The sequence below is a fragment of the Pipistrellus hanaki genome, assembly GCF_964339955.1.
Source record: "Pipistrellus hanaki genome assembly, chromosome: 12".
Lineage (NCBI taxonomy): Eukaryota > Metazoa > Chordata > Mammalia > Chiroptera > Vespertilionidae > Pipistrellus > Pipistrellus hanaki.
The window spans coordinates 51,960,264-51,983,977 of record NC_140514.1 but is presented as its reverse complement, the minus strand read 5'-3'; the positions used below and the strand labels follow the sequence as shown (position 1 = coordinate 51,983,977).

The 23,714-nt window shown below is 43.2% G+C and overlaps 1 protein-coding gene and 1 long non-coding RNA gene across 2 annotated transcripts; one reads left to right on the top strand and one right to left on the bottom strand.

Moving 5' to 3' along the window:
• The first annotated feature begins 622 nt into the window (after positions 1 to 622).
• LOC311630757 lies at positions 623 to 5,689 on the top strand. Its single transcript, XR_014796448.1, has 2 exons — positions 623 to 4,800; positions 4,836 to 5,689. It is a non-coding gene; the product is annotated as an uncharacterized lncRNA (long non-coding RNA).
• A 3,872-nt stretch (positions 5,690 to 9,561) lies between these two features.
• PDCL3 (phosducin like 3) lies at positions 9,562 to 19,256 on the bottom strand. The gene is made up of 6 exons (XM_084900149.1): positions 19,101 to 19,256; positions 16,854 to 16,983; positions 14,335 to 14,425; positions 13,907 to 14,050; positions 12,765 to 12,973; positions 9,562 to 10,480 (listed from the first exon to the last, which is right to left on the bottom strand). The coding sequence occupies exons 1-6, from the start codon at positions 19,104 to 19,106 to the stop codon at positions 10,338 to 10,340; spliced, it is 723 nt and encodes a 240-aa protein (XP_084756275.1). The 5' UTR covers positions 19,107 to 19,256; the 3' UTR covers positions 9,562 to 10,337.
• Between the last annotated feature and the right edge of the window lie 4,458 nt (positions 19,257 to 23,714).

Genomic DNA, 23,714 nt, shown 5'->3' with positions numbered 1-23,714 from the left:
TTTACAGAGAGGAAGGGAGAGGGAGAGAGAGTCAGATTTTCTTCTAACTTTCATATGTTTTGAAACACTCACTTTCGGAACCCAGCTACCACGATGAGCAAAGCCAGGCCATGACCAAGGCATGAGCAGGCGCTCTGCCCATGGTCCCTGCTGGCCTCAGATATATGAGTGAAGGGCTGGCCCAGCCCCCTGAGTCCTTCCCAGCATTCCAAGTCTTCCTCACCAAGGCCCCCAACGTTGTGAAGCAAAGGCAAGCCATGCCCAATGGGTCTTGATCCACACAACGTGAGCATCTAAAAGGGTGGTTGTCTATGCCAGTGTTTCCCAACCTTCTCTCATGATGAGAATCACCTGGTGGAGTTGTTAAAACACAGATTCCTGAATCCCAACTAAGAAGTGCTAAACTAGAATTTTTGGGAACATATAGGTAAAATTGTATACTTAACTAGTGCTCTAAGACAGATGTTATATACAGAGCACTAAGTTAGGTATGCAATTTTACCTATATGTTCTCAAAAATTCTAGTTTAGCACTTCTTAGTTGGGATTCAGGAATCTGTGTTTTAACAACTCCACCAGGTGATTCTCATCATGAGAGAAGGTTGGGAAACACTGGTCTATGCCATTGGTTTGTGATGGTTTGTTGAGCAGTATTGGCACCTGGGACTCCAGGTCTGACGTATAAACACCTAATGCTTACTATGTGCAAGGCCCTGTCCCAAGTAGGACACAAATATTACTTTGTATTAAATTATAATATAAAACATTATAATATCCTGGTGTTATATTATCGTCTGTATTTTATAGTTGAGGAAACTGAAGCTCAGAAAAATTAATTAACTTGTGCAAAGTTGCACAGTTACTAAAGGGCAAAGGTAACATTCAAACCAAAGGGCTCTAGCTCTGGAATGCATACTCTTTTTAAAAAATATACAGTTTTATTGATTCAGAGAGGAAGGAAGAGGGAGAGAGAAAGAGAAACATCAATAATGAGAGAGAATCATTGATTGGCGCCTCCTGCATGCCCCACACTGGAGATCAAGCCCAGGCATGTGCCCAGACTGAGAATTGAACCATGACCTCCTGGTTCATAGGTCAATGCTCAACCACTGAGACATGCTGGCCAGGCAAGAATGCATACTCTTAAACCACAGGACAGGTACTTTGTTTCTGCCCTAACCTTTGGGGCTAAAACTTTCTGTATGAACTCCACCTGTGGGCCTAGCACCCACTCAGCATCCTTTGTTTCTTTCTGCCTTGTTGCTAAAATGTGATTAGACGCCCCAGGGAAACACACCTAGTTTGCATACCTGGACAAAAATCTCATAAAAAGACACTTTCTCCCTAGGAAAGGGCAAATTCATTATTCATCTTTCATACCAGCCCCATGATGGCTCCTGATCCTGCCCTGATGTTCTTCAGGCCACAGGCAGCAGCTACTTGACATCATGCCAGCCATTCATGCAGCCAACAATTGCTTCTTGAGCTAAAGGCCCTGCTTAGCAGTTGTTTTATTTGGGTGCATGTGAATATCCTGCGTTCTTGTGTGCTTACTCAGTAGGCCTGCTGTCTCCACAAGAGGACCCTGCAGTACCTCTTAGTGAGTTTCTTTGCTTCAATAACCATTTATATGCACCCAGTAGCAAATCCTTATCAATAAAAGACAATGTCATTTTAAAGGTTTTCCTAGAATCACAGGGTCAAATACTGAGTGCAGTGCCATTCGATTATGCAAAAACCCTGTACATAAGTCTCCTACACCAGTGATCAATCTAAAATGAACAAAACTGCCCAACTCGTGTGGCTCAGTGGTTCACCATCAACCTATGAACCAGGAGGTCACAGTTCAATTCCCAGTCAGGGCATATGCCCGGGCTGTTGACTCAGACCCCAGTAGGGGGCATGCAGGAGGCAGCCAATCAATGATTCTCTCTCATCGTGATGTTTCTGAGATCTTAAGTGACTTTTAAAGGGGACATTAATTAGTTAAGACTTTATCTAAAAATCTCTATGGGAGAAATGACAAATTTATTCAATATACTTAGAAATCCTAAGAGAGTTTTTATTAAGTGTATGCAAAGACCTACAGAGTCAATTTTCTAATTTTGTGACTCACATGTAATAGCAGTTTGCAACCATCTAAAAAATTTGAATGCCAAGCATTTGGTAAATCCTATCTTCCCTAAACCAAGGACACTTAAAAGTCAGTGATTTATATTTTGCCTCCCAAACAGAAAGTAAATAGCTTATGCCAAAGTACTCAAAAAGACTGATAGCAGAAATACAGTTAGTGTCATTTACTGTCCACACCCTAGGTCAAATAAAGTTCAGGGGAACTAATAGCGGAAGGTTACCAGAGGCTTAATATTGTCGCAGAGGCTTGTCTCTCACCTGGAGATTAGTCATGGAAGCATTTTATCGGTATTTGTGCTGCATACGTTCAGGGAATGGTATTAGTTGTCGCATTGAAGATGTTATACCCCAGGCATTCACCATTTTTGCACATAGATCCAGTTCTGGAAAGGCTGGATCTACTGCAGCAGGGAAGCAAAAGTCCTTCAAACCTTTTATATTTCAGCACAATGGGTAGAAATACAAGCTCTTATTTATGCCTTGACAGATTTTGCTATGGAGCCCATCAACCTATAGTGATAGTGCTTATGTGGTAAGAATGGCCAAAGTTATTGAAACAGCTACTATAGGGCACACTAATTCGGAGGAACTCTTTCACTTATTTTGCAGCCTTCAAAAGGCTGTTTGAGAATGACAGTTTCCATGTTTCATTGGCCATATTAGACCCCATTCTGGCCTCCGGGTACCTTGTCTGCAGGCAATGAGGAAGTAGATCACCTCGCTGCCTCAGGAGAGGAGGTCACTCCATTTCCCATGGCACAGGCCTCACATGCCCTCCATCATCAAAATGCCTCTGCCTTGCACAAGGAACTCCATATTTCCTGAGAGCAGGCTTGCCAAGTGTCAAGCAATGCCCTCAGTTTGTTGTCCACCTCCCTGTGCCAGCATTAGGGGCAAATCCCTGAGGACTTAAACCTAATCAAATCTGGCAAATGGATGTCACTCAATAGTGGGAAGAGCCAATCATAGTCTTCAAAATGCAATTACTAAAACAAAAAAAAGGGGGGGATGTTATGTGTCACCTCAAAACAAACTCAGTCATGCTCTTTATACTTTAAATTTTTAGAATTGTGATGCAGAGGGTCGTACAGCAGCCGAAAGGCATCAGGCCTCTTATACAATAGCCTCTGCCGAGTTAGCCTGGTGGAAGGATACACAAACCAGACAAGAGTTTTTATCAGATTCAGTAATTCTGTGGGAAAGAGGTTGTGTTTTGTATCTTTCCAGAAGGAGCAGAGCAGCCAATTTGGGTGCCAGAGCATTACATGCATCACCACAATGGACCCAGAGAAGCTCCTTGTCCCTTAGTTCAAAAGACTGATGACAGCAAAGTGGAAGAAGTAGAAAACTGAAGGCTACACAAGGGACCAAGGTCATCTGAAGAAGTTAATGACTGAAGCCCAGCAGATAATAGAAAAGCAAGAGGTGGAAGCTACTTCCTCAACCACGTTTCTGGCTATGTTAGCATTGGTTACTTGCCAGTCTTGTGTAAAATCTTGCGCAGCAAAGTCTGAGGACTCTGAGTAAATATACATTAGCAGCAAAAGAAACTTTCATTTTGTAGCTAAAAATGTTAACATGTCTATAATTTGATTGCTCTCATTGCTGTGTTGCATTGGCATTGTTTTATTATTTGAATAGTCAGAGTTTTGTTCTTGATATTTAAGTTTTATTTTTATTATAGTAGCTGGGATTACAACTAAAATACAGAAGAACTTCCTGAATAATCAACAGAAAACTCCCAGGAGAGAACACTGATATCTGAGGACCAGAAATGGAGACCGCATAGATTCATTTTGTATATTGTATGGCTAAAAATAAGTAAATAAATAACAACAAAAAGTGAGTAAAATAATACAAATGATTAATAAAGCTCTGTCAATTAGAAGTGAAATATGTGAAGAACCAGCATATAAAAAAACATAGCTATAGAAACAGGAGGAAGTTAGTGGTAATGAGGTGATCAGGGAGGGGAGAATGGGAAATACTGCTTAAAATATAGGGCTTCCTTTTACAGTGATGAAAATGTTTAAGGATTAGAGAGCTAATGGTTGTACAACATTCTTCAGATTCTAAAGCTACTGAGTTGTATAGTTCAAAATGTTTTTTAATTTTTTGGTAATTTTCTTAAAAATATGTTTTTATTGATTTTAGATAGGGAGAGGGAGATAAACATCACATGAGAAACATTGATCAGCTGCCTCTTGTATGCACCCTGATGGGATTGGACCCATAATCTGGGTACGTGCTCTGACCTGGGAATCAAGCTGGCCACCTTTTGTTCCATGGGACATCGCTTAGTCAACTGAGCCACACTAGCCAGGACTAAAATGTTTATTTTTATTTTATGTATATTTTACCTCAGTTTTTAAAATGGCATGAATCTAGTATCACTTATTACAATCTATATATATAAAAGGCTAATATATGACAGGAGTTCCATCGTTTGCTATGACGTGTGTTGACCACCAGGGGCAGCGTGGAATGAAGGAAGGCACCAGCTGGCAGCCAGAAAGCTCCAATCGGCCCTGATCGCTGGCCAGGTTTAGGGACCCTACCCATGCATGAATGTTATGCATCAGGCCTCTAGTAAAACACAATTAGGTTTCAGAATATAAAGTTGGTAACATTTCTAGTTAAATCTTTTCATTTCTGTAAATACTTGCAAGTAAAGGCTTCTTAGTTATTTTATTAGAGGCCCAGTGCACAGATTCGTGCATCAGTGGGGTCCCTCAGCCTAGCCTGTGGGGATTGGACTGAAACTGGCAGTCCGATATCCCCCAAGGGGTTCTGGAGTGCAAGAGGGCACTCTGCAAAGTTGCTGTTGCTCAGCAGCTCCAGCATTGAGCCTCTGTCCCCTGGTGGTCAGTGCATGTTATAGCTACCATCCAGTAGGCCAGGTCTCTTAGGCTTTCATATATATAGATACCTGCAGGAATATTAATGGGGGCTGAGGTTGGGAGTTTCTGGCCTTGGAGGCATGATTTCCCATGTTAATATGTTTTATTTTGAAATCTTTGGAGTCTGAACAAATTTCTAGGGATACTGTATAGAAAGGAAATCATTATCTTCATCTGGTTAAGAGGCAGCTTATGGGTTGAGCTCCAAGGAGCTGTCACCTCCTGAGTCTCATTCAACCCTCTTACATTTCTTGGTTTCTTTCCCTGACAGTCTAATACAGCTATGAGGGCTCAAATGCTAGGTAACCAACCTATATGTGCATGGCCCCAGAAGAGTCAGGTATTTCATTACAGTTGGTTGGCATTTCCTATGTGGCTCCTGCACATTAGTTAGGGATATCCTCTGACACCTCCACAAAGCTTGTCAGTCACCTAGGAATACCTGAGATTTGGGCTGGAGGAAGGGCCCCTCATCTTCAGAGTTGAATGAGTTCAGGCTCTCATTTATGAGGTAAAATGTTTTGCTCAGATTCTCAGAATGCAATTCCAAATGAAAAGCCAAACTAATTTTTTCCCTCCTGTTCTTAGTCATATCCACTCTTATCTTTAGCCTGGGTTCTCTCAACCATTTACATTTAGCTCCACCTCAAGGATTTACCTTAAAACAGGGAGGTTTGAAATTCCAACGGAAACTCGCCCAAGTTCACCTGATACAAAATGAGGAGTCCTCGGGCCCCTGCTGGTACCTAGAATGGGTCCGGGTCTGCAAGATGGTCTTGGGTGCGCTTCTATGGAATCCTGTCACACTACACCAAGTAAATGTTGACATAAGAAAAATCCAAACCTGTATGATTTTTTTATGAGCTTATTTGAGTCAAACTGATGACAATTGCCAGGGAGCAAAATCTTAACAGACTGAGAAAATGCTCCAGAGAATGGCAGTTTTGCACCTCCTTTTATACATTACAATCAAAGGATGAGGCATAAGGAGGGTTACACGAAACCCACTGGTGATAGATTAGGGAGGTGGGATAAAGCAAAGTGGGGAAATCTCTGGGACTGCATAAAAAATAGACACATCTTTTACATTGGAGGGTATAGGATAATTAACAACACAACAATAGCAATGATCAGTTTTAGGGTCTCTGCTCTGGTGTAAGGGGTTCTGAAAAAGGGAAGTTAAAATGACATTCCCAAAGTATGTTAGTTCATAGATACAAAAAGATTAGACAGGCTCAGTTAAGGTAAAGACTGATCTTTGCAAAAGAAGATACATGCTTAGGGCATGACTACTCACCATGACTTGTTTAGTTAGGAAGTTTTCATTTCAGATAATCTTTTGTGGTTTCTTTCAGCCTCTGAGTTTGTAAGACCAGCCATGCAGGCCTCCCCTGTGCTTACCAGGTTTAGTATGGCCCCTTTTGCATCCATACCCCCTCCAAGTACCTAGTTCTACACTGGAAATGGAAGTCCTAAATTCTGACCCATGGAGTTACTGGAAAGCAATGACGAAGTAGAGGCAGGAATACAGATGCTCTTCTGTTGGTCAAGCGATTTGAAAAGTGGGGAGTAGAAAGCTAGGGTGACTGTGTGTTTTTGTTTTTGTGATGGCCTGGTGGCTTTACTGGGAAATGCTGCAGCTGCTACTAAGAGAAACCAGGATGGAAGTTACTTCTTTTGCAATAACAGCAGTGTAAAAGGACAGTCAGGAGCTGGGTTGTAGCGGCCCCACAATGTCATCAGGAATGTTATGCTAAGTCGGCTGCAATCACATGGATGCTTTAGTCAGAAAGTAGAAGGGGATTAAGCCCAAAAGGGGCACATGCCAGTGTGTTTCTCATATGAAACTTGTGCCCACCTCCTTCTGGCAATCTGTAGCTCCAAAGGAGGCTGGGAGTCTAATCCTTTAGCTGGTCCTGTTGCTGCTTGAGTGGAACCAGATAATTCTGGATACTTGGTAGGCAAGTAACAGTCTCTGCCACAGGTCTCAAACACTCTTACTGCCTAACGCTGTGCATCTAGGGTAGGGGTGTCGAACTCAATCAGAGAAGGGGCCAAAATCTAAAATCCAGCCTAAATCGCGGGCCGAATGGTTTACTGAACAGTCATAAACTGACAATGTCATAAACTGACAGCGGAGTGCAGTGATGACAGCGCGGTGCGGGCCACATTGCAAGGCCTGGCGGGCTGGATTTGGCCCGCGGGCCTTGTGTTTGACACATGTGATCTAGGGAGAGAATGAAATCAAGATGATTTATTGGAACAAAGTCCTAAAGAATATGGGAGAGAAGAGGGTCAAACAGAAAGACAAGGATGGGCATGGGTTGGTGAGACCGAGAGCCAAGGGAAGTCCTCGTAGCACACCAGTGACAAGGTCTCCAGTGGAGTTGCTGAGTGGGGGGCAGTGTGCAGAGGGTAGAGGGCCTGCACCATCTGCTGTGTAAATGTGAACAGTATCAAGAATATGTTGAAAGCCACTTGTTAAAAGGCTGTATTTATGAGTAACAACTGGTTTCCACTTTCATCAGGACATGCTTCTAAAGTAGGAAACACAATGACAACATTTTAGCCTATTACATTTGAAAAGCACTTTGTCCAAATTTGTGCTTATTATATAAGAAAACTGGATTGAAAGCTGAAGGTAACAGATGACAACAAATTTAGGCACTGGTGACAGGGACACCCTTCTAAACCAGCGGTTGCCAATGGGTGGTCCATGGATCACTGGTGGTCCATGAGGTCCAAAAGGTTGGTGACTGCTCTTCTTCACAGCCCTTTCACATTTCTCAGCAGGTACCTTTCCAGCCAGTACAACTTTTCTGAAGTGCTCCCGACACTCCAGAAACCACCGTGAGAGGGGCCTTGCTGAAACAGCTGTCTGTACCCTTGACGAGTAAGAATGAAAACTTAGATTTGCAATGAAGAAGGTGTACTCCATCTACTAATATCCTTTTTCTCTTCCACAAATAAGGAAAGTCAGAAAAAACCTGCTGTATTTGACCATAGTCTTAGTGTGTTTCAGTTTTCCTCGAAGACAGGCTCTGGGTCCCATTCTTATGTTTTCCCTGGTCATGTTTCTGCTGTGGAATAGATTAACTCAATGCTCAAGAGCCAAGTTGTATCATTTCTGTCACATCACAAATGCTCCAAATGAAACAGAAGTAAGTTAATGGTGAATATTATAGAAAAGTCTCTCATAATTATTAACCTGTAGCAATCTGCAGGTCAGGTTCTAAATCCCAATACTAATTTTAGGATAGAGATGCTTCTCTCTCTCTTTGTGGAGGAGATTGGGAGCATTCAGTGGTGTGGCCATAGACGGTCTCTCTATCTTTTTGTATCAAGTTTGGTCAGCATGACTAAACAGCACCTGGGGCCTAGGGCCCTGGGGCCAGATGGGGCTCATGAGCCAAATCCACAGGCAACTGAGCTTTAATTCAGTGTTTCCCAACCTTCTCTCATGATGAGAATCACCTGGTGGAGTTGTTAAAACACAGATTCCCGAATCCCAACTAAGAAGTGCTAAACTAGAATTTTTGAGAACATATAGGTAAAATTGCATACCTAACTTAGTGCTCTGTATATAACATCTGTTTTAGAGCACTAGTTAAGTATACAATTTTACCTATATGTTCCCAAAAATTCTAGTTTAGCACTTCTTAGTTGGGATTCGGGAATCTGTGTTTTAACAACTCCACCAGGTGATTCTCATCATGAGAGAAGGTTGGGAAACACTGAGGTAGAGTTCTCTCTTCTCCTGGGAGCTGCGCAAACTGCAGCCCTTAGCTTAGGAGATGCAGTGCTCAAGCCTTCACCTGTGTTCCTCCCACACACTTCATTTCACTGTCTGCTAACAACAGAAAACCCAAGAAAGCAGCTCTCCTTCAAGTGACAGGCCTGCCAAGCTTGTAGCAATGAAAATTTCAGAAAAGATCCTTCAAGGTAAAACGTGACAGAGCGCTGTCTCTCATGTGTGTAGAAAAACCAATAATCACTAACACAGACAATTCTGATGGATGAATCAAAGCTACTTGTCATTTGTTGAATTACAGCAGAAATAAATTTTACAGTATCATCGGAAGGAACTCTGCCCTCTTCGATTCATATTTTTAAGATTCAAACCAGCATTAAATGCTACATCATTCAACACAAATATTAGGGAACAATATTTTCCCTAATTATCCTATTAATGTTGATTTGTTAATAAGTGGTAAATTCTACAAGGATTCTAGGCAGAAAAATATCTTGATGTGTTTTTTTTTCTTTTTAAAAAAATATATTTTATCGATTTCTTACAGAGAAAAGGGAGAGGGATAGAGAGTTAGAAACATCCATCGGTTGCCTCCTGCACACCCCCTACTGGGGATATGCCTGCAACCAAGGTACATGCCCTTGACTGGAATAGAACCTGGGACCTTTCAGTCCACAGGCCAACGCTCTATCCACTGAGCCAAACTGGTTTCAGCTTGATGTATTTTTTTATTAATTGACTGAGTTTCTGTTTATGTGCATGCTTATATGTTTATTAAAAAAAAAAATAAGGCAGCCTTTTGCAGTAATTGAAATTAGCTGACATCTCAACAGTTTGCGACAAAAAAATTATTTTAACTGGAAAAAATATTTAACCCAAGTGGCAATAAATTGAGATCTTTCAGTTACTGCTTTAAGAATACAGTTTGTTTTTATAAAAATCATTGCATATTCTCCCAAACAGAACACTAAGATGTTTTTCCTATCAATCATTCCTTTGTGCTATTACTCCCATTGCTACCTTTATAAAAGAATAAATATAAACATTAATGTAACTGTAAAGTTTAGTTTGCAGTTTTTTGGGTGCAGGAGGCAGCCGATCAATGATTCTCTCTCATCACTAATATTTCTCTCTCTCTCTGTATATATTATTCATATTAAAAAAAACTCCACATTCCTTTTTATGTAATGATATGTGAATAAATAGCGAATAGTTTTACAGCTTTCTTAAGCCACAAGTGAGGAAAACAAAGACATCTGCCATACCAACAGCTGGTTATTAATTTAAATGTTATTAATTTAAAAAAAATTCTAAGAAATCCAATTGGATTCCCAGCAATGATTATTCCTGAGAACTACGATATTCGAAACATAATTATAAAAGACTAAAAAACAAAGGATTCATCCTACTTTTTCCTTTAAAAAAAAAAATCCGGATCATCTGTCCCATTAAGAGAGAGCTCAGGCCCGGCTGGTGTGGCTCAGTGGTTGAGCACCAACCCAGGAACCAAGAGGTCACCGGGCGGGGCAGGGCAGGGCAGTTCCACAGCAGAGCTCAGTCATCATCAGAATCGCTGTCCCTGCTCATGGGGATGGAGCTGCGCACCGAGGACAGCAAGATGTCTTCAATTGGCTTCTTAGGGTTTTCCTCCAGGTCTGTCTTGATTGCTCCAGACTCAGACAATTTCCACTCCAACTCTAAGCAATAAAGAAAAAGAAAATCATCTAAGCCAGACTGCACAGGGCTCTCACCAAGTTAGATGTTTTCTCTGCAGAAACTACAATCAACATTTGATGACAATTTAATTTTAGTGCCATAATTACAAGGAACTTAGAATTAAGAGACTACACCTAAGTCTCCTAATGACTTCAGTTTTTCAGACTCCACAATTTCCCAGGAAAGAATCAGCATGAAGCATTTAAAGGCAATTCTTTTCACAGTCCTGCTGCCTATATGATCAAGTCCTATTTTAGTTAACAAACGGAAATTCTTCAGCCTCATGTCCAATATCTCCCATCTATTAGAGTCAAAGGCTAAATGGGTGATGACATTTTAAACTGATCATTTGTTTCAACTAATTAAAAAAGAATACCACAAAATGAATGACTAATGCCTCTGTATTTCACTCTGATAATCAGTGAGCCCTTATGAAGCAAAATCAGTAGAGGGTCCAGGCAGAATTAAGGGACTGGAGGAGAAAGTCCACAACAGCCTGGTTTAAAGCAATGCTCTGCTAATTAGGTCGTGCCATTAAAGTCAGACAACCAATTTTACTGAAGTCATCGTACTGTAAAGTGCTCATGGAGATGAATAACACCAGTATTTTCAGTTTTCTCAGTTAAATGTTATAAAAATCCAACCAATTTCTTTAAAAACACACACACAAAAACACACAAAACCCAAGCTTAAGATTTCTGATTCTTGACTCAAAAATACAGTAAATCCACACATACATTCATACATATATGCATGCTATTTGCCTTTACTCACTGGAATAACTAATGTAACATACTGATGTGTATGTTTGTATTTTTCCCAGTTGACTATCATATAGAGTTATATAAAGTAGTAAGTAATCATATTTAAACATGTTTTTAAAGACTACTAAGGCATAGTTAGACAGAATATTTCAATCAAGAGATTTTGACCTAGCAGGAAACCCTCAGGCCTCAGTCTCTCTTTCACATTGTGTGTGTGTGTACTCAGCCCGGCCTGGGCCCTTTCGCAGTTCGGGAGGCCTCGAGGGGTATCTGACTGACAGCTTAGGCCCACTCCCTGCAGACAGCCTTAGCGATGCCGCCGAGGTGGGAGAGGCTCCCACCACTGTCAGCCCAGCTTCCGGCTGAGCTGCGTTCCCCGTGGGAGCACACTGACCACCAGGGGACAGCTCCTGTGTTGAGTGTCTGTCCCCTGGTGGTCAGTGCATGTCATAGTGACCAGTCCTTCTGCTGTTCAGTCGATTTGCACATTACACTTTTATTATATAAGATTTGACACCTCATGTTTAACAGGCAGAAAGGAATAAAAAGACATTGGTTACAAGTTAAAAGGAAGAATTAAATGGACTTGATTTAAAAGTTACTAAGATATTCAATTGAGAAAATATTTCTATGGAGATGACTCACATATATATGTGTCACTAATATGAATATTAATGACACATACATAGTGACATGGTACATGGATTTGTGTACACTGAAAGGAAATTAATTAGAAGGTATCGGTGGGACTGGGCTTGACAGGCCAGACATGCTCTGTAGTCAACCTCTCATGGTCTCTACCCCTATTGGTTCCTCCCCCTGCCAGCCACACCTGGGTGGCGTCATGGCTCGAAGGCATCTGTGGAATGAGTGGGGTGCCTCCAGTAGGTGGGGTCCCTCAGCCTGGCCTGCAGGGATTAGGCCAAAATTGGCTCTTCAACATCCCCGGAGGTGTCTCAAAGTGTGAGAGGGCACTCTGCAAAGTTGCTATAGTACAGAGTGTGGAATGCAAACTCAAGTGTGCAGTAAACCAGATTTGGGGCCGACAGTGCCCCAGCAACAATAAAACCCACGGCTGAAGGTGAAATCCGCAGCCCCACGGAGGAATTGGGTTCCCTGCACTTTGGTTTCAAGGTGCATCATCTGAGAACCACCACTGCCAAACTGCAGCTTGGCAGCTCCTGTGTTGAGCATCTGCCCCTGGTGGCCAGTGTGTTTCACTGTGACCGGTCAGACACTTAGCATATTATGCTATGTCCTAATACGTTCATGTGAATTGAACAAAAACAAATGATATGATCTTGAGTTATAATTTAAAACATTCAACTATAGAGACATAAAACATCAATATTACATATATTTTAAAAGTCCACCATGTCCTCTTTTCACTGAGAATCATTAGAGCCCAGTTATTCTGCATCACTAACTGGTCTCAGATGAGAGATTAAATATGCTTCTTCTCATCTCTACCATGCACCGGCCATCTCAAAGAGACCCTTACCATCTATTGTCAGGTTCATGCCACCAAACACTAGAGGTCCAATAAATTGAGCCTTGATATCGCCTTCAAGGTAAACAAATATTGTGGGCAGATTCCTATCAGGGTAATTGGGGATGCAGGTTGTTGAAATGGCTTTGATAAATTTGACGTCAGGAAACTTCCTGGCAAGTCCACTGAAGTGCTGGTTTATCAGGGAACAGAGGGGAATCCTATAAAACAGAAAGAGGAAATAATAGTGAGAGGAAAACCCTACAAAGTAAAAATAGAAGCAGTTATGATTCTGCATTTATACCGAACAAAGCTCAACTAGCCTTCCGCCCTAAGTAAAAACTCACAAGAGGACCTGCTTCTCCAGTCAAAATGAATTAACATTAAAAAAAATTCTGTGGCTTAGTGGTTGAGTGTTGACCTGTGAACGAGGAGGTCACCTTCAATTCCCGGTCAGAGGGCATGCCCAGTTGCGGGCTTGATCCCCAGTGGGAGGCGTGCAGGAGGCAGCCGATCAATGATTCTCTCTCATCACTGATGTTTCTCTCTCTCTCCCTCTCCCTTCCTAACTGAAATCTTTAAAAAAAATTATATTTAAAAGAGCCACAAACCTTCTAATATGTTCAGGAAAAGTGAAGAACTCAAAATCCAAAGTTCAAATTAATATTCCGAAATGTAAGTCAGAAAAACAGCATCAATGTAAAAGATAATTGTTATGCCCCTCTCCATGACAGAATATTCAAGATTCAGAATGTGTGAAATACGTCAGAAAGTACTTCCTGCTCTGAGGACAGACCTGGAGGTGAGAAACATGGAGGACCACTGTACCACTCACTGTGGACAATCATTACAAAGGCACCTGGCCACCTACGAGAGTGACGCATACATGGGATTACAAAAAGCCAGGGTTTCTCTAGAGGAATAAATAACTTAGAAATTTATTTTCAATAAAAGTCTCTATTGTTACACCATAACAAAGGCATTTGTGTTAGTCACAAATATTAATTTGAAAATCTTAAGACAAAAATTAGGCATTAAGGTTTGGGCAAATCAGCCACAAAAAAATGTAAGATAAAACAACCTCCAATGTGGAATAAAGATGTTCAAGATATAAATTCAAATGAGCATTAAAGACAAAGCATAAGCTCACTCACCCTTGTTTGTAAAGGTGCAAGATCACCCACAAGCTCTCTCCGGCTTTGGTAACTTCCTGAACATAATCCTTTCCTGAGATCTCTAAAACTTCTCCAAATTTATTCCTCAGTTGAGCTGCTTTCAATTCAGCCAGTCTCTGCTGCCTGCACAACAAGGAGGAGTGAGTTATCTTACACACACACACACACACGCGCACACACACACACACACACACGCATGTGCACACACGTATATCTTTCACATAGCAACCTTCATAAAGGTCCAGGTTTCTTTGACACATGGCAAAAGTCCAAGACCTGTTTGCTGAAATCTGAAATATTATTTAACTATGGTCTTTCCCAAATGTGATTTCAGTCAAAAAATTCATTTTCAAATGACACACATTTTAGTGCCTCATAAAAAAACAGTCCCTCCGGGTGGCACTAACCTGTACATTTCAATGGCTCGTTCATCTTCCTCATTAAATTCATCTTCATTATCCTCCAATTCTTCCAGAGTCATATCTTCATATGTTTTCACTGAATGTGATTAAGTTAGCAAAACCAAAAAAATTAAAGGACAAACATGCATTTTGTTTTCCCCCCCTTCACTCCTAAAGATGTGCACACAACACCCAAGAGTCCCAGCTCACCAAAACCAGGACGCAAAGTACTTCAGGTATTAACTAGTAAAAATAAGTTAGGGTGTTTTAAAAAGAGAACTAGTGTGTTGGAATCTACAGGCTTGACTCTTTCCTACACACCATAGTAAGGACATGAATGAGAAGTTTCCCAAGGTTACAACTCACCTGGCAGAACAAGCCCATACCCTAGTGGGTGGTGTATCACAGTCCTCCTGTCTCCCAGGAGATGGAAGGAGACCACGGGGTATCCTCCCACAGTGAGCACACCCTTCCTACAGTTACAGGGATATCACAGGCTATGGGTATTTCCAGGCCGCTCTATTTTTTCTTTTAAGAAAATGCTATAACATTTGTATTTTGTTTTTATTGCCATAAACACTCTTTCTTTTTGCTTTCAAAGCGGGCTTTTGTCCATGACACCCACTCATTCACAACAAAGAATTGCTTTTATCAAGGTCAACAATGATCTTCATTTCTTGACTGAGCAGCATGTGATTCAACCCATCATTGTCTCCTCTGTGAAAGACTGCCCTCTGCTGGCTTCCAGGACACCTACGCTCTGCTCTCCTCCTACCCCTAAGACTGCCCTCCTTTGGACTCTTTGCTGGTTGGATCTCTTTGCTTCTTTACCTATAGCCACTCCCTTGTTGATAGTATCTCATGGCTAAAGTATGCTGACAACTCCCAAATTTATGCCTCCAGCCCATATTTTCTGATTTGGAGAAAAACATAGCATATTTTCTGACTTGGAGAAAAACAACAGCCCACTTACCATCCCTATTTGTCTAATAAAAATTATCAAAGTTACTATGTCCAAAACAGACTTCCCGATCTCACCTCCAAACCTGCTCTCTCCGAGCTTTCCTCCTCTCAGTTGGGGTCACTCCATCCTTCTGGTGGCTCAAACCCAAAGCCTTATTTCATGCTAGACTTATTTCCCTCTCTCCCCTCATAGGATCAATCCATCAGCAAATCCTGTTTACCCTACTTTCAAAATATATGCAGACCTGACCACTTCTCACGATTTCCACCACTACCACCACCACCACCACCACCACCATGCTGGTCCAAGCCAATGGTACCTCTTGCCTGAATTACTGCAGTAGTTAACAGACTAGTCTTATATGTCCTGCCTTTCCCCCCACTGTCCATGTTCTGGAAGGCAGGCACAGGATGGTGCTGCCAACATGGAGGACACATGTCACCCCTTTGCTGAAACATAAAACTCCAATGACTTCCAACTCACTACATAAAATCAAGATCCTTACTAGAAGCTACAAGGTTCCAAGTTTGACCTCTAGTTACCTCTCTGAACTCCCTACTCCTCTCTCCTAATCATATTGGCTTCCTTGTAGATTCTCCAACATACTTTTCACTAAACCAGCTGTTTACCTCCCTCAGGTCTACCCAAATGTCATTCCTAGTGTGGTCCTCTCTGACCCTATCTAAAATTATACTCACCTCTTCTTCAACCTTTTAAAGGCCCTTTCACTGTCTTCTTTTCTTGTATTTCATTATGTATTGTTTATTGTCTCTCACTACAGTGTAAGTCCCACAGAACAGGGATTTCTGTCTGACCTGTGCATGGTGAAAGCCCCGGTCCAGAAAAACACACGTCACACAGTAATCATTCAATAACTGTTCGCTGGATACATGCTTTGTAGTAAGACCTTCTCTAAATTAGCTCTAATATGCAAATGGGATTCTGTGTCAGTAGTTCTCAGGCTCTAGAGTGAGTCAGAAAGCCTTTGAGGCACTTGGCTTAACATGCACATTCTTGGGCCTCAGCCCCGTCCTGAGATTCCCATTCAGTAGGAATTGAGTGTTTACAAGCGCCCCAAGGAGTCCAATTCTGGGAGTAGAGCTACCTTTCAGAAAATACCTCTCTCAGCTCCTATACATTGTAAACATCTTATGCTTCCCTAAATTAAGTTATTTAAATATTTTCAATCAAGGCACAAAGAGAATAAAGTATAAGCTCAGAATTATACAAACATTATAAACTTTGAGCAGATTTCCATGATATTATCCCAAGTGAATCGCAGATGAGAAAGTCAAGTTTAAGACTGTTATGTGCTCATCTGACACACACAAGGAACCGTGGAAATGAAGGAAGCCTTGAAGTCCCCTAATTCTACGGCCCAGGAAGACAAAGGTAGAGACATGCTATGACTCGCTTGTAGTCCCACAGCATTAATTCTGGCACCTCAATCCCTGGCTCCCAACTCTTGCTCACAGGATCCTTTCACCAAAGCAGTCAGAGGCTTAGAAAGTTATTTTCTACCCAGGTAGACACAGAACGGAAAGTAATAAAAGCAGCTCACCAACTGACTGCTGAAGCACTCGCTGCTCTTCCTCTTCTGCCTCCTTTTCCAGTTCATTCAAATCTTCCTTTGCGGGCAAGATGCCCTTTTTGCGTAAGATGTCATTCCACTCAGTGTCTGCATTGGGGTCCTGTAACAGGGGGACCAAGGATACATATACAATGAGTGCAAAGTCCACTAAGGAGGGTGCCATGTTGGGCAAGGGGTCAAATGGGAAAGGAAAGGTGGTGGGAAGAAAAATTCAAATTATGTTTCTGAGAAAGTGTCAAAAGACTGTTCCTTTCTTCCTGGTTCTCCCCCCATGCCTCCAACCATCACTGAGGGGTATAGAACAGGATATGATGTGCCGATCAACATCAAAGCTGAAACCAAGGCTCTGACCTGACTTTTATCCAATATTCTTATTAATGACTTAGAGTGATTCATTCAACAAATATTTATTGAGCAAGTACTATATGTAAATTATTGGCAATAGTAGGGAAGAGTGGTGAATACCAGAGCTACCCATTTTACAGTAGAGAGAAAGAGACAGGCATCTAACAATTAAACGCACAATCACAGACTTATTACAAACTGTAGCAAGTGCAATGGCCAACAGGCTGCTGACCTAGAATTATGAGGGCCTGCATTCCACAGGATGGGTAAAGACAGTCCCTCAGAAGAGGTGACCTCTCACCATCTCTGGAGGGTGAGAAGGAATCGGACATGAGAACTTGGGAAGTCACATTCCAGGAAGAGGGACCAGCATGTCCAAAGGGCCCAAGAGCAGCGATATTGAGCATCTACAAGTCCTGTGGCTGCAGGAGAAGCACGAGGAGAGCCTGATGCTAGGCTGACAACTCTAACAGCCAACCCTGAGAGAAGAGCTGAGACCCACAGAATAGCTCACAATGGCTAACACCTGATGAGTGTTGGGCGCTGGATGCTTTTCTACGCCCTTTAGTTGTATCTGCTTAATTCATTTTTCACAAGCCTAGGAGACACAGCATTTAGGAAGCCATTGCCATGCTGGTACCAGTCCAATTTGCCAGGCAAATGTCGGAAGGATAAATGTCAAAGTGGGCTTTTAGCTCCAGAACCCAATTGTTCAAACACGGGCTTTGCACAGCTTGACAGGGACACTGCTAATGGGTCTGGTTTGAAATGTGTAATCAAGGAGCGCTGTGGAAAGGACACTGGGATAACCAGGCCCACTCCACTTCGTGGTTTATCTGAGATACAGCCAAAGAAAAATGAACAGAATCCTTTCAACTGGGTGGTCAGGGAAGGCCTCTGAAGAGGTGACATTTTTAAGGAGGGGCCTGAAGGATAAAGAGTGCAAAGGAGCCAGGGAGCCTGGAGCTTCCTCAACATGTAAGAGCGTCCAGCTTGTGGCAGACACGCTGTATTTGCAGAGGATCATCCGCTCCAGCCTCAATATCTCCAGTGCCCACCAAACCCACACGAACTTCATTCTCATTTCCCACTGAGCCAGAAACCTTTTCATCAGAATTCCTGCCCACAGCGAGGTCTGGAAGGCAGCAGAATGACCTTCGGGGAGTGTCCTTGATGACTTAGTTTTACAGATTTTTGCTCATAAAAGCATCCATTTTCACTGTGTTTTCAGTCATTTTCTTTTACTTTCCTTTGGATTTTAGTCAAATTACAGAGACAATAAGAGGACAATACAAGGGGGTTTTGTTTGAAGACGGAAAGTGAGCATAGGGGCTCTTCGGGCCGAGTTCTGAAAGCCAGGAGAGCCCCTTCAACCTGAACATCATCGCTAGGGATAAGAATGTAACGAACGAGGGCCCTCCCCAATCTCTAAGTGGAATCAGGAACAGGGGTTCCACCGCTACTTCATTTTATGGGGGGACCCCCCCCGCCCCCCACCAGGAGGGACCCTTTACTTCTCCAAGCCTCAGTTTCCCGATCGGTGCAAAGGGTCCATAACACACCTGCTCAGGTGCTCAGTAAGGGAGTTAACAGGTAAGAAGTAACTGCCAGGTGGGATACGACCTCAAAGAGGGGTAGCCCCAAAGAGCGGAGATTTGGGGGTGGGATACACTGGGGTGGAGATGCCCCGCCGGCAGGAACACGCCCGCCCTCCGCACTGCGCCTGCGCGGGGCCGACTGGCCAGCGTCCCCCGCGCCAGCGGCCTGTGGCGCTCCCCGCGGGCCCGGACGGACAGGCCGCCGTCGGCGCGGACCTAGCGGGGTACACGAGCAACCGTAGCCCCCAGGCCTCGCACCCCCGGGCTTGCTCACCTGCATCTTGTCTCAAATATCTTAAGCCAGGCCGACCACCACGCCCGAGCCCTCAGGTCTCTCCTGCGCATGCGCGCAGCTGCCGCCCGGCCTCTCCTCCCAGCTCAGCTTTCGCCCCGCCCACCCGAGTGAGCTGCGGAGCCTGGGAGGAAGCGAGGCCTCTGAGTCTGCGCACGCTCCTCAAAGCGGCGCAGAAGCTGTGCGCACGCGCGAGGCAGGAGACGTCTACCTTCTGGCTGCGCTGAAAGTCACGTGACCCGGAGCCAACCCTGAGCGCTACCTTATTAGGGCTGGTCTTCGGCCTTGGAGCTGTGGGCTGGGTGGAGGAGATTCCAGCCCTAGACCTGAATGTGCAAAAGAAGTCTAAACTAAGCTCTAGAAGTCAGAAATAGAAATGTTTCCCTGATGCAGTGTTATAATAAAAAATGATACAGAGTCACCTGGAGTTAAAACTATAATTTCAGCGTCGGATAAGGCAACTCATTTGTAAGACATTTATTGAGAGCCTGCTTTGTCTAATTTTGGCTCTACCAATTCAGCATAGATCACAACAGACAAAACCAGAAAGGCGATCCATATTTGCACAAATGTTTAGCCTTATATGGGCACACTGGAGGCACTGAGTAAAAATCAGTCTGAATTGTAAAATGCGGGTGCTAGGCCCCAGAATTCTGCCTATGAAAGTCCTACAAATTTGAGTTAAAGAATCAATATCCCTCCTTGGACACTTGGGCTGGTGTTACCCGACTTTGAGATTTGCTCTTCCCCCCTGGGCAGAACCTAAGCCATGGAGGCTCTGATGCCAGAGCTGGCGGGAGGGTGAGGAGCTCACTCTTGACTGACTACCCCACCTGGATTCTCTTTATTGACCAGGAGCTGTGTGTGTGTGCTGGTGGTGAGGCAAGATAGGGGAAGGAGTGATCGCATATCAGGGGGCAACCACTCCTAAGTATGTCCCCAGTATGAATCTTCTGTGGCACAGATCCAAAGAGGATGAGATTTGAAATTCACTGGTTGCCATCTTCATCCCTAGGAAGCTGGGGAAGATGGAAGCTGTCATTCATCTGTTGAGCCCATGAGGGCTTCTCCACTGAGCTATTGTGGAAAGGGAGGTTTTATTCTTCAACTAGTGGCCCAGTGCACAAAATTTGAGCATAGAGGGGAGTGTCCCTCAGCCCAGCCTACACCCTCTCCAACCTGGGATCCCTCTCACAATCTGGGACCACTGGCTCTTAACCGCTCATCTGCCTGCCTGCCTGATTACTCCTAACCACTCTGCCTGCCGGCCTGATCACCCCCAACTGCCACTCCTGTCAACCTGATTGCTCCCAACTGCCCCCGCCCCAGCTGGCCTGCTCACTCCCAACTGCTCCCTTGGCCTGATTACCCCTAACTGCCTCTGCCTCAGCCCTGCCACCATAGCTTTGTCTGAAAGGTCTCCGGAAGGTCTCCTGGTCTAATTAGCATATTACTCTTTTATTAGTATAGATGGTTGCTGAGCTCACTGGAACAGTTAGTTCTTCAACAAGGCAGAGCTGTGGGGAGATGGATGCATTCTCTAGCTTCAATGCCATGGATTTCCACTGTTCCAACTAAGTTTCCATAGATTTTGTTGATCTAATGTTTCTCAACTATATTTAAACCTTTTGATCAATCTTTAAAGATTTTGAATGGTTGTCTTTATTAATCTTCACCAGTTTAATGGTTTCTATGAGCACCTCATGCTACCATTCTGGAGGTCCTACCTGGGGTAATTTGTTACATACCAACAGATAAACGAATATAATAGCCACGCAAGGTTGGATAACTGAAATTAAGACAAACAACTAGTTACATGGAGAGCAGGGAAGGCATTTCAAGCAGGAGAAACAGAAGGTGTAAAAATATGGAAGGTGGAAGCAACGAGGAAAAGCTGAGATAGAGAAGTAAAATATGGTCTTTGCATCGGCATCATCAGTATCACCTGAGAACTTGCTGACATTGTGAATTCTTAGGCGCCTATTCCAGACCTATTGAATCAGAATCTCTAGGGATAGAGAACTGCAACCTGGGTTTCAGCAAGTCCTACAGGTTTTTCTGAAGCACAGTAAAGTTTGAGAACTACTGGAATATGAGTTGTCTCTCATCAGCTATAATAGCTGGGCTCTTAATGTGTCCAAACTCTCAATGATTTTCCTTTTTTTTTTTTTTTTTTTTTTTTTTTAAAGAAATGAGAGAAGAGGAGCTGGTAAGTACTTCCTCTTAGTGAATGCTTTAGGGCCTTAGCAGAGAAAACAGTTCCCCAATACCAGTCACATGAAGCTGACCATGCCACAGCAAGCAGATGCTCACCCCACTTCTGCTGGGAATAAACCACCTCTGACTTTAGTTTGTATTTTATTTGGTTCTAATTGTTTTAATGAACCTTCCTACAGTTGTCCTACACATGCCACCTTAGTCTTTGCAGGATTATTTGATTTGCTTCTGTGTGTGGTTGATGGTCATAGCTGTAGAGGGAAATGTGGACATTAGGTTTAGTAAGATGTAAAAGGGAATATTTAAACTTGGCTAAATCCAGTTAACAGAAAGAGCTAAAACTTGTTTGGGACTGAAAGAGTGAAAATAAGCTTGGATTGAAAAAGAACAAAAGCAGTCCTGCTGATACCAGGCTGGGAGGACAGATTCAGATAAAGCCAAAAGCGAAGTTCACAGAGAAGAGCCTTCTCCCAAGCTGTGAAACGTCATAACAATGCCCTCTTCGAATGACCTCTGTTTTCTTACCAACGATGCCCAGACATGCTTTAGCTCAACCATCTTTTACTAGGTATTCCCAAATGCTGAGCCACCCTTGCTCATTATGCCTTCCAAGCTCTAGTTAGTCCCAACTTCTCATAATTCTGCCTTGGCAGCTGCAACCAGTACAGCATTGATCCCCACTTTCTTTGGACTTTCCTGAATCCTTCATCAGGAGCTTGACTTACAAGTCTCCTCATTTACTGAGAAGCACTCATGGCTCCTCTGGAGTGCCTCCCTCATGGCATCAGGTCAATAAATCTGATTCTGTCAGATTTCAGGCTTGTCCTTGTGATTTTGGTCTGATTAAGCTTAAATAGAAAGAATATGGTCCTTGACCTGTATTTTGGGGAGAAAGATGGTAGCGTTTGTTTGCTTGTATTTGACTTGATTACCAATTTTAGATCCCAGGTCACAGAAAGGAACCCAGAGGACTGGCCACCATGAAATTGTCAATGATTACTTCTTATCACATTTCAAATCAGTCTCTTCTTCTGCCTCCCCATGATCATTAGATGTTTTCTTGTAAAAGACCCAAACAGAGATCTAACATTATCAGTTATGAATCAAGCATGACAACCTTTCATTTAACAGAATTACAATCTCTGAAGTTATTAACAACTAGAGGCCCAATGCATGAAAATTCATGCAAGAATAGGCCTTTTTTACCCCCAGCTGCTGGCACTGGCTTCCTTCCAACACTCCAGACACAGGCTGCTTCCCTCCTCTGGTTACCCACAGGCACCCAGGATCTGAGATGGCTTCCCTCAGGCCACCCACAGGCACCTGGAACCTGGGCTGGCTTTTCTCCGGCCCTGGCTTTGTTAGGAAAGACATCCAGAATGACATCTGGAAGATGTCTGGTCTAATTAGCATATTGCCCTTTTATTATTATAGATACAAGCATCCTCCACCTAAGGAACTTGCAATGAGGTTGGGGAGAGAACCAGTGGGAAGCCAGAGTGAAGAGATGAAAAGCTTTGTCAATGAGGAGGTCAAGAACTCCAAGCCCAGAGTATCAGACAGATGTCCACAGGGGCTTTGTCGCCAACCTGAATGACACAAGACATGAGGTGGAGAGGAGGGCCATGAACAAATTATCAAAACCCTTGAGGGACAAGGAGGTACAGCCAGGATGTCTGTAGATGACAGCACCGAGGAAGAGTAGGATGACTTAGCCAGAAGAAAGGAGCCGTCAAGAAATGTGGAGTTTTAGGGGAGGGTGGAGGACAATTGGCCTGGAATATTTAAGGCAGTGAGGAGAGTCTCTCTTCAAGGTGTCCTGGAACGCCTGGTGTGCTAACCATGAGCAGCCTCTCCCAACTCCACCCCCTAGCACACCACAGCATTAGCCCTTTGCTAAAGGATCTCTTTCTCTTCCTCAACATTGAATTCTGTTAGTCATAGTTGCCCTCCAAGAACTCTTCTCCTCTTCTAAATCTAAGGCAGCAGACTCTGGTGAGATAGGACCACCCAGGTATGAACTATGAATTACATCTCAAGTGGTGAGATAGGACCACCCAGGTATGAGCTATGAATTACATCTCAAGTGGTGAGATAGGACCACCCAGGTATGAGCTATGAATTACATCTCAAGTGTGGTCTTGTTTATTTCTCCCCAAGGGAGGGAAATGATGTTTTTCATTTCCAGGCCCAGGACTTAAAACATTATGCTGGAGCACAGATTAAGGGCAACCCAGATTTAATAATGTGGGGTACAGTGAGGCAATGATTTTCAGGATCCTTTCCTTCTGAACAGTTCGAACAATAGAGGTGCTCAACTGGCCTGGGTCATTCGCATCGAGACTCCAAGTAATACAAGTCCCATTACCAAATGGTCTG